Source organism: Chenopodium quinoa, unplaced genomic scaffold (assembly GCF_001683475.1).
Source record: "Chenopodium quinoa cultivar QQ74 unplaced genomic scaffold, ASM168347v1, whole genome shotgun sequence".
Lineage (NCBI taxonomy): Eukaryota > Viridiplantae > Streptophyta > Magnoliopsida > Caryophyllales > Amaranthaceae > Chenopodium > Chenopodium quinoa.
Window position 1 is genome coordinate 8,085,595 of NW_018742418.1, and position 11,640 is coordinate 8,097,234.

The window sequence follows — 11,640 nt, forward strand, 5'->3', positions numbered from 1 at the left end:
ACAATAATACCATATGATCATGACCAAATTACTTATAATATTACTAACCATTTAAATTATGAAGTGATTTATGAAGTAAAGTAAGAGTTTAGATTTTGGATAAATAGATTTAAGTAGGAAAAAAAATGAAAAAATTGCTTGTCGGATCGGATTGGGTAACCGTTAATTTTAAAACAATACTCAATAATCGTACCAGATAACAAATTATCAGATCAGATACCTGAACCGTTATGGTTATCGAAACGGGTACCCTAATTTTCGATTCGATTACGGTTCGAATTTTTGGATAATTTTGCTCAGCCTTAATACTATAGATAGATTTTAAACAAACAAACAAGACTGAATTTTGAAAGGCTTTGGACCGGACTGAATTGAATACCCTTTTTAGAATTTCTCGACCCAGAGAACAAACTTATTTCTTTGGTCCGGTCCGTATCAAAATTGATTTCCTTTAAACCCTGCCTACTCCGTATCAAAGGCAGCGAAAACAACACACAATAAAAAGCACTAAAACCCCAGCTTTAATACTCAAATCAGGCTAAGTTAACAGAGGATTCATTCATTCATCGTTTGGAATTCGCTCAAACTACCAACTGAAATTCTTTCTCCAATCTTAGCAATCCAGAGTTTCTCAATTTGCAGAATTTGCATGGTTTTGGGTAATTTAGAAACCATCACCAACAATGGCGGAAACCGACCCAAGCAAATTGGTATGCAGCACTTGCGATTCCCTCGGCCTTTACATGGACGACGATGGCCGCTTCTACTGCACCAACTGCAACTCTCAAGCCGCAGACATCATCGACAACGCCAACGCCGACGAAGATTTCATCGACAAAGGCATCCATGGCGGCGCCACCTACAACGCCGCCCACAGACGCGCTGTCCCTGTTCCTGCCCCCGACAATGAACCCCACGACGCCCATCTGGGTCCCACTAAACCTGCTGATTTTGGGAAGACCCTTAAAAGGGGTGATTTCAATGAAGAAGATTACTACAATGCTATTCGTAAGAGATATGTTTTGGGTCTTCAGTTGATGGTTCAGTTTCAGTGTGAATCTCTTGTGCAGAATTTTGGTGTTACTCCTTTGATTTGTGGGATTGCTGCTTCTATTTGGTTGCGTTTTGTTGCTTCTACTAAGGTTTTTGATGATGACTGGGCTGATAAAACTATCATGGATTCTGAAACTGGTAAAAAAATTTGTTATTATTTGTGAATTTTGATGTTTTTGTTCTGTTGATGATTTGGGTATGGTTGCATTGATTATTTAGTGAATGTCTAATACTATTGACTTGTATTGAATGTAGTTTAGTGATTGATTTATGGTTGCATTGGTTATTTTGAGAAGTTAATTGGGTATGGTTGCAATTTGTTATCTTGAGAATTCTATGTGCTACTAACTCGTGCCATATATAGTGTAGCAATCGATTTATTGGTATGACTGCATTGGTTATCTTGAGAGTGTCTTAGAATATTGACTTGTGCCGAAGATAGTGTAGTGATTGATTTTTTGGGTGTGGTTCATAAGTTAAATTGAGTATGGTTGCATAAGTGTCGATTAGTGCTGCTTGAGTAATTAGAGTTTTGGTTTTGCGGTTTGAATGTAAAGTAATTAGAGTAATTTGATATGCTAGGTGGTATTTCATGTATTATTAAGCTTAAGTTGAGACCAGTCTGTTTCTGTTTGAAGCCTTTGTTTTCTCAGGCACTTCAACATTTGTCCATATATTAGTTAGTCATTTGGCCTACGTATTCATGTAGAGGGCCTCGTTTTTGTTTTCAGGTGAAAAGAGATTACAAGTCGGAAGCCATTGTGTAAAGGAGCCTCGAAATATGCATAACGAACGTATGGTAATCATATGGATTAGATCTTTGAAAAAAACGATACCCTTATCATGCTCCTTGGCTGTTTCATATTTGGCCTGTCATATTGCTAAAGAACCGGTTCTTCCAACCGACATTATAAAATGGTCTATTGAAGGGAAGCTTCCTTATTTTGGTGCTTTTCCTAAGATTGCTGAATCCATCATACAGATTGAGAAATACCATCAACATGCTTCAGTTGTATGTCCATTAAAAGCAAGTTCTATGTTTAAGCCTAAACAACTTCCTTTACAGAAGTTGGAGTCGATGGCAGCATCTATAGCTCAATCTGTAGGCCTGAATTTGCCTCCGGTCAACTTTTACCGAATAGCTTACCGTTATCTAAAGCAGTTATCTCTTCCTGTGGAAAAAATTCTTCCATATGCCTGCCGCATACAAGAGTGGTCAATGCCTCCTGATTTATGGTTGTCTGCAAGTGAGGAAAAGCTTCCGTCTCGTGTTTGTGTGATGTCAATACTGATTGTCACAATTAGGGTTCTATATAATCTCAATGGTTTTGGCAAGTGGGAATCTACTCTGTCTCCTCCAATTGTCTCTTCAAAGGATGGTCAGGCAGCAAGTTTTGAGAAGTCCAATGCAAAGAAAGGGGCTGAAGAAGCATCTACAAATTTGGGTGGAGAACCTGAGACAAATTTGTCGTCTGTTCATAAATTTGAATCTGATAGCACTGAGCTTTTGCGCAACCTCGAAAAGAAATACGATGATTTGAGTGATAAATTTGGTAATGTTGGAGCACTTTTTTCAAATAACAAAATATTCACTGCCCTAGTTATCTACTTTCAAATATATATCTATGTTTTGTTGTGTTGTTTGCTTTGTTTCTTTCTCATTGCCCTTTTATTATTCTCTCGATTTGGCAGAATATTCCAAAGATTTACCAACCTATCTTCAGTATTGCAAGGATGTTGTATTTGCTGGTGTCGAGCCATTATACAAGGATCCTACTTTTATAGAAGAACTTTGGGATTTTTATGAGAAAAATCGAGAGGTACATTGATTAATTTTTCTGATAAGCCATAGCCTTTCTTTATCAAAATATATATCTGCATTTACTACTATCTTTGATTTACTAATTTCTATTATTTAGGGGTCGTTTGGTTCGCTGTAATGGGGAAAGGGAATGGGAATGATTCCCTTTGTAAGCGTTTGTTTTGCAACTTTTGTCATTCCCTTTCTCCATTTTTATTTTTGGGTTTACCCATTTTTATTCCATCCCCATTCTCCACCCCCCTACCTTTACTATTCCCTTTCCCCAACCACCGCCATAGCCACATCCCACCAACCTCGCGGATGGTCGCCGGCTCTCCCCGACCTTGGCTCCACCTTCGCCGGCTCTCCCCGACCTTGGCTCCACCTTCGCCGGCTCTCCCCGACCTTCGCTCCACCTTCGCCGGCGATCCCCGACCTTCGCTCCACCATCACCGGCACTCCCTCGACCTCGCTGCACCTCCCCCGACTTCGCTCCACCTTCGCCGGCACTCCCTCGACCTCATTGCACCTCCCCCGACCTTCGCTCCACCTTCGCCGGCGATCCCTGACCTTCGCTCCACCTTCGCCGGCACTTCCTCGACTTCGCTGCACCTCCCCCGACTTTGCTCCACCTTCGTCGGCACTCCCTCGACCTCGCTGCACCTCCCCCGACCTCGCTGGTCGCCGCCGGAATTCCAAACTACCAATTTCCAGAAGAAAAAAAAGTCAAAATAATACCCTAAATGGTGGTGGTTCCATGGAATCATTCTCTTTGTTTTTTTTTTTAACAAACAACACCCTAAATTTCAAGGGTTTCATTCCATTCTTCTCCATACCCTTTCCCCATTCCATTCCGATTCCACTTTGCGAACCAAACGGCCCCTTAGATAATGCTAACCTGATTTATGCCTTCATGAAGTGGTTGGTGCTATGGCTTGAATACTTTGTTACTCTAACACTCCAATATCGTGCCAAATCCTTCTTCTTCATTCATCCAACACCTAATATAGATAAGGATGCTTGGGTGGGATCTTTGAAACACAATAGGGAAATTTGCAATGATTTCTGCATTTGTGTTGGATACTTCTAAGAATTCAATTCTTTGGAAAAATCTGAACAACATCGATTGAGCAGTTAATTCTCCTGGAGCTTAGTTTTTACAAAGAGGAACATTTAACATGGAAGCACTGACTTCTTCACAGCAACATAGTGTATTTGGTGAATTGCAAGACTCAGTGCACCAAAACAAGCTACCTGATCTGAATTCATCACTTCAGTCCTTTTTTGCCCTTCTGAATTAATTCAGTTAATAATAGCTCAATTACTTTGGTAGAATGAATGTGAATATTTCATTATAATACTCCCTTCAACTCTTTTTTTTTTTTTTTTTTTTTTTTTTTTTTACAGAAGGGTTTGGTACATATATTCAAGCTTTGATATGGGTGAGGTATCCTATCAAATAATAAGGAGCATGTGATTGTTTAAATATTTTTAAATGGAAGGTGGTCAGTGGAGCATATGGCATACTTTGAAAGAGAGAGATAAATATGAGTTAATGTTTGTACCCCTAAGGGTATTTTGGGGAATTAAATAGGTGATTTTTACCCCCAATGAGAAATGTGAAACAATTCAGGACACCCTTATTAAGTAACAACAACAACAATAACAGGGCGTTAGTCCCAAAATGATTTGGGGTCAGCTAACATGAATCGTCATAAGGAATTGTCCACAAAAAATGGAATATATCCAGAATATTGATTAAATAAAAGTGGGCAGAAAAAAAGAAATGGTTGTGTAAAGTAAGAACAAAAAAAGGGTATACAAATTAATATAAGAGTTTTAATGGAGTGCTAAGTAAGTGTGAATAAATTGAGGGATGGAGGTGAGAGTAGCTATTATTTTACTAGTCAAAACAAACATGGTTTAAATGATTTATAAGTATTCTTGCAGAACGTGGTGCCTCAAGTCTGTAATGTGTGTGCCACAATGTTATGCTTTGGGCTTCCATTTGTTTGCCTATGCTTAAACATATATGGGAACAATTTGTAAGGTGGTCCAGATTTTCCAGTAGTTTAGAATTCGCTGTGAATTCTTGTTTTTGCCAACTGGTAAGTGGTAACTAGCATTAGTAACTGGTAGTCTGGTAGACGGTAGAAATTTGGTTTCTTTATTGAATTAAGTCACTTCTATTGTGATGAATATACTGAGAATATATTGTACATCTTTGTTCTTTTATCTTTTTTTTTTTTTTTTTTTTTTTTTTTTGAAAGAATCATTGTATTTTTATTAACAAGGAAGTTCTCTTCAGGACATTAAAACATCTGGGGAGTTTGAATCTGGATCAAATCAGAAGAGGTCAAGGGACAATGATAAATTTTTCAGTACCCCATCAAAGGACAGCAAGAAGCATAGAGATAAAGAAATTTCCAGCTCTCCAGCAGCTGATAGTGGGTTTCAGTCTAACTATAACAGCCACAACTGGGATCCAAGTGCTGATAATACTCAGCAAAGTTCACAAACATGTCAATTTCCAGCAACTATGGATAGAGATGACGCTTCATCTCAAAATTTGGAAGATATAGCTCTTAAATATCTGAAAATAGATATGGAAGAACACCGTTTCTGTTACATACCACCAAGGGTGGAAGTCAAGAGACGTGACCACCTGCACTATTCACGGAAGAGGGGTGATGGTTCTTTAGGTTACGTTGCCCATGCTGATTACTATATCCTACTTAGAGCATGTGCAAAAGTGGTCCAGGTTGATATTCGTATTATGCATATCGGTATACTCAGTCTAGAAAGAAGATTGGGATGGATTGAAAAGTGGATTGATCATAGTTTGGTGGAAAAATGTTCTGGAGGCCCTGTTGAAAATGTGGATGATTCAGAAGATGAATCTGTTAATTTATCTAACATTAGTATATAATTTTTGGTCTGCCCAGCCATTTTGTGTGTGGTAGAGAGGTACTTTCTTTCTTTGTTGATGGGAAAAATTGCCGGACTTTGGGGATCATCAGCTAATGAAGTCGTCAGCAGTCATTAGTGAGAGCTAGAGACAATTTTCCAGTGTTTGCTTACAAGAATGAATATCTAGAAGAGGTTTCCCAGTGTGCGCAATCAAGTGAGATATCCCTGCTGTCTTTTACTATCCTAGTGTTGAAAAGGTGTGGTGTGAGGGTGGTTTTGTGCAGGTCAAGCTTGAAGAGAAACAGTCTCCAGCTGCAGATTGGTCAGGCTGCAGAGTTTTCCAGAGCTGCTACAGTTGCGTTGCGTTTTGGGGGGATAAATATCAGAGAACTACATGAGTGCACTTTGAGATGGTCTTTTGTTATGTACAGCAGGCAGCAGAAGTGTGCAGATTTGCTACAGTTGTGTAGGGTTTTGGGTGGATGATTATCATGAACTGCACGAGGACACTGTGAGACAGTCTTTTGTTATGGTTCGGCTGGCTGTAAGCTATCTTGCAGCATACCAACATTACCAAGAGGCAGTAAGCATAAATGGTTCTGGTTCAGCATGGTGCAGACTGGGGCAGTGACTCTTGGTAGCCCCTTTCAGCGTGTCAAATGTCAATGAAGGATAAACACTGATTGTGTGTTCTAGGCTCATTGGGTTTGTGGATAAGGGTTGTTTTCCGTAATCAAGGAAGCTTGCAAGCTAGTGAGGAAAGAGCAGTGAGAAGTCTTTGATTTTTGAGGCAAGAGTCATGGACTTAGGACTCTTGTTTTAGCAAGACATAGTGATATGCTGGAAGGCTTGCAACAAAATTTTCTGGTATACAATTCTCTTCAACTCATTAATATGCTCAAGGTGGTTAATTGGTGATTTTTTTTTTTTTTTTTTTTTTGTTGGTTTGTTGGGGTTGGAGGGGGGGGGGGAGAATATTATTTGTTTTGTTCCTTGCTTTGCTATATTCATAGCGAGTAGACCAAATGATTCAATTTCTATCTCATAGGTAGCCCTTACCCTTCATGTGTTTAGGTGGTTAGCGGTTTGACATTGATTATGGATGTAATTGCTTCTGCTTTTGTTTCTTTATCTATATCTATATATTACTATAAAGTGGAGTATGGCAATGCTACTGTAACAAATTTTAATTAGTAATGTACAATAGATTTCTCTATGGACATGCCTCATGCTTGGTTTTGATCTTTGTTTTCATAAAAAAGAAAGCCTGCTTTGTTATCAATTGCCTCTTCTCCAAGTAATAACCCTACAGATGGTTATTTTCTTCACCAGTACTTATCTACCCGCTTCCTGATCTCTAACCTCCCTCCACCTAAAACCCTAATTTATCAAGGTTTTGGATTAGGACTGATTATGGGCAGATCCTTCCTGACGGTTGACCGGAGACTTCTATTGAGAAAGTTATGGCTGGGGGACGACCAAACCCCTCCTCCCCCCCCCCCCCCCCCGCCCGCCCGCCCAAAAAAAAAAAATTACAGAGGTAGCATTGTTGCCTGAGTGATATACCATGGCAGTCACTTCAACCTTACCCCCTTACGTAGAGGAGGGAACATTGTTGCCTGAGTATCTATCGAATAATCCAAAGAGAATAACAATAAGGCACAAGAGTAATTCCTATGCTTTTCACTTTAACCTCATTGGAGATAGACACAGGGAACCATAAAAGAAAAGGACTATAAAGATGTCTAAAGACCAGAAAACACACCAAATAGATGGAGGTTTGCCAAATTGTGACTTCCATTCATTTTGCGTACCCAAATTGAAACTTTTGAAAGTTGAGCACCCAAACTACAACTTAACTTAAAGTTAAATACCTAAGTTTTTACCTAACTTCTTTATATTTTTAACTTATTTGAAAATTGTGTTTTCATGTAATTTATATTCTAAGTTATGTTTCTTGTATCCATTTTCTTGTGGCAAAATTGAAAACATATTTGAACTAACTTATGTGTAGTGACTTTGCCAAGCATCATTATCTTTATGATGCTCATCCAACGTACCTATATGTGTTGTGCTGCAAGTATGTTGCCCTTTGTCTTTTATATTCCTTCTTTTGACAGTGGCTTGCCTTGTGTTTTAGGGTGTTGCAATTAATTGTATCCTTGATTTTTATTATGATAAATGAAAAGAATTCCCAAATTTGTCTTAAGCATACTGATTGTCAAACACCTCATTATAATCAATTTAAGGAGTTCCCAAATTTTCCATAAGCAGGCTAATTGTCAAACACTTTGCATACTGCTTTTAAGTCCTTATATTTTTAGAAATCACCGGCATTACCAAGCTGGTTGTTTATGCACAAACTGATGCTGATATTTGTGAGGTTGCAAACATTTGTGGGGTATTTGTTTCATTGGAATGACATAGAGTTGGGATTTGTAATGTCAAATAGAAAATGCCCATGATTCAGGTTTAGCTTCTCCCTGTTCTCAACTGTAATATACTCCGTATATGCATCACAACTAGTTTATTTGGTAAAATAGGGATGAGTGGTGGTGGTCGTCGTGCCTATGACCTCTTCATCAGCATCCTTTGGGTTCCTTTTACACCAATACACCAAAATAAATGTGAGATTCACGCCTTCAGCATAAGTTTAGATTATTTGAATTTACTCATTTGGTGAAGAAATACACAAGTTTCTAATACAATATTCTGTTTTTAAACTTCAGATTTTGAAATATGCGAGTGAATAATTAATTTCATTTAAGCTAAAACATCGGTTATGTGATGCTTGACTGCATGAAGGTAATAGAATATTTGAATTCCTGATTACTTGCTATTTTGTGTTTATACTACATCTTCCTAGAGGAATTAGTATTTGGCATTTCTTCTTTGATACTTTATAGCTTATAACCCTCATATAGGTTTTATTAAGTGTGTTCAATACTGTTTAATCTCTTCCATCTTTTATGCAGATTTGTGTAGCCTGTATATCGAATAATGCTCTTCACATCAAGGCAAATTTAAACAGTTGCTTATGCATTTGATATCGGTTCTGTAGTGTCTTAGCTGTGTATGGGTAAGTGACTTGGTTCAGGTGCTAAGTTATTGCTTTGTCGTTCCTTGATTAATTTTTTCTTTCTTTTAATTTTTTTTTTACTATGTTCTTCTCTTTTTAATGTTAAATAGCATTCATGTCTCCAGTAGTTCTAAGTGCAAGTTCATTCTGATTCCAAGCTGTCATATACTCATCCTGATTCTTAAACCAAATTAAAGTATACGATGTATTTGTGGAAATGATTCTAACTGGGCTTAAGGCTTAAATCTTAACAAACATATGTTCTCTGTCAGGTCTGTGTTATGGACCAGATTTTGCACAGTCACAATCACACTAATTTATACGAATTTAAGGCAAAAGCTTGAGTATTGATAGGAAGATAAATATAGCTTTAGGCTATAACTCTCATGGTAGCTTGAGGCTACTAATCTCACATCAATCACTCAATTTCTGGATGGTTGCTACTGCTAAACAAAATGCCTGATATACTACAGCTACTCTCAAGCAAATACAATGCCCTAATATTAATTAAAGTTGTCTTCTAGCCTACAAAAGCATAGCAAGGTGCAGTGGCCATGGCACCAAGGAAAATCAGTTGTCTTCTTGTCTTCTTTCCATATTTGGCTTGCTACCAAAGTCTACTGTTCTTCTTGTCCCTTTTTACTTCCTGTTATGATCTTTGTCAACCCTTTTGTCAACCCTGGGCCTCCTTGTATAAACCCGTATTGGATTGTGGGCCATCTGGGTCTGGGCCGTATGTGGATCCATAACAGTCTCATGCTTGATTATGTGAGCGGGTTTTATCAATATAAACCTGATAGGAGTATTCTTTGTTGAATTGATCTATTGTTGCTCTCATTGCACACCTTGGGTTGGTTGTTTTCACTGGCAGGATGGACCGAATCCCTGTTCCATGGGCTTTGCCTAAGATACTTTGAAAGACTAAAGATTGCTCGTGTAATCTTGAATATACTTGATTTGAACCTTGTTGGATTGCCATTATGCCCGAGATTTGCTTCAGATTTCTGATTAATTCACTAAGGTTCTTATACTCTTTACCTGTTGATTTTAGTACTTTTTAGTCAAGAACGATGCAGTGTTCATGTTCAGAAAATTGAAAAAATATGTCAGATATTCTGAGGAATTCTTTTCTGTGGCAAATGTGTCCTGTATCTCTGTAAGAGTTGCCTATGAAATTGAAGAGGTGGTTGGCGGTGGTGGTGGTGATGGTGGTGGCGGTGGCGGTGGTGGCGGCTGTGTGGTTAAGGAAGGAGCAAGGGGTGGGGAATTGACACCCTGAGAGTAAAAGTTTTATACCAACCTTGGGGAAATACAAGTATACCAGTACAACGCCCATTATGAGCATAATAGTTCTCTATCCACCCTTTGGGCAATGTACCCTTAATACTAGCGTGATAACACCCCCCCCCCCTCCCCTTCAATAATCCAAGCTTGCACTAATCTCCCTTCAAGATCTGTACTGCTGTAACTACTCTAATTAAAAGCGAGATTATGTACTTTATACTTTCGGTCTTTTGCAAGTTTTTTCACTCATCTTTGTTCTCAGGCACCACCTGGGTTCACAGCCACAAGATTATCAAGTCATCCAACATTTTACTCGATATGGAGCTATAATCATCGAATGTGGTTCAGCAACTTTGTATCAGCAATTTACCAGTTTCAGTTGACAGCTCCCATTGACCACGGCTACTTGATTTGTGTTGGCTGTGGATGAGTTAAATAAATGTGAATTCTACTGGTTTATTCGTACTACTTCATTATCCTGGATTTTACTGCTAAGACTGCATTCTTTTTTTGATGACTATAAGTGCCCTGAAGATATGTGACATCTATTTTATTTGTTCTCTTCTTTATGATCTGTGGCTGACATTATACCCTTTTAAGAGATTTTGAGTTATTCTCGCGGTGTTAGATCTGTAAACAACTGATGAAGCTAGGAAGAACAATTTTGAAACTCGTCACAATTAACAGTAATGTTGTTTTCTAAAATGATTGTATAAATGTATATTTGTAACCAGAACTAAACAATAAATTGGGATCATTACAACTTATAACAAGTTTTTATAAAAATCTACAAACGTTTGTCCCAAAAATAAATTATAAAATATTAGTTGCATTATTACCCAAAACAGACTAAAAAAAGTTCGTGGTAATGGAAAAGGGTTTCAAGTGTCTAGAACCAAAAAAAAGTACATGATAAGTTTGGCCATGTTCTTATACTTGTATGTTGTAACTTGTTTGTTTGTATAAGTAACATACGCAATACTTTCACAGTTCACCAAACTGCTCTCATTAATTCAGATATGTTAGAAAAGTTTCGGACATGAAATTTAGTACCATAAAAAAAAGTTATTTTAATTCAGAATTTCACTTTCTTTTTTAAAAAATAAATATATGGAGTACTACATATAATAGTATAATAAACTGGTGTATTATGAAAGATTGATGGAACTCTGTAACTCACCATACAATTTCATGAGATCACTGCCACATAACATAAATGCAGAAACGTCGCTTGCAACTTAACTCTATTCCAACCATTACCAGTATACTTGTATTTGAGCTCTAATTTCTTTTTAAAAAACAAAGAAAGTGCATCTAATACCACCATCTAAGCAATTTATCAACAATTTAATGTTTATCACTTAAAAACCATAAAGTATTCTTTCAAAAAAAAAACCATTAAGTAACAACAAATTTAGCATAATAGGTAAATTCATTAGGAAGTACGAGTTCGAAGTATGTACTACTTACATAAAACTTCATTGATTCTAGTATTAACTCTTGGGATTTATTA

The 11,640-nt window shown here is 37.6% G+C and overlaps 1 protein-coding gene across 2 annotated transcripts; it reads left to right on the top strand.

The window, feature by feature from the left end:
- The first annotated feature begins 472 nt into the window (after nt 1-472).
- On the top strand, nt 473-10,647 carry LOC110712509 (TATA box-binding protein-associated factor RNA polymerase I subunit B-like). 2 transcript variants are annotated; one of them, XM_021890982.1, is made up of 8 exons: nt 473-1,191; nt 1,785-2,606; nt 2,746-2,873; nt 5,163-6,631; nt 8,308-8,391; nt 8,494-8,569; nt 8,740-8,843; nt 10,390-10,647. In XM_021890982.1, exons 1-4 carry the CDS (start codon nt 684-686, stop codon nt 5,781-5,783), a joined length of 2,079 nt encoding a protein of 692 aa, XP_021746674.1. In that variant the 5' UTR covers nt 473-683; the 3' UTR covers nt 5,784-6,631; nt 8,308-8,391; nt 8,494-8,569; nt 8,740-8,843; nt 10,390-10,647. The 2 variants fall into 2 exon arrangements, with proteins under 2 accessions (XP_021746674.1, XP_021746667.1); XM_021890975.1 differs by lacking the exons at nt 8,308-8,391; nt 8,494-8,569.
- The last annotated feature ends 993 nt before the right edge of the window (nt 10,648-11,640 follow it).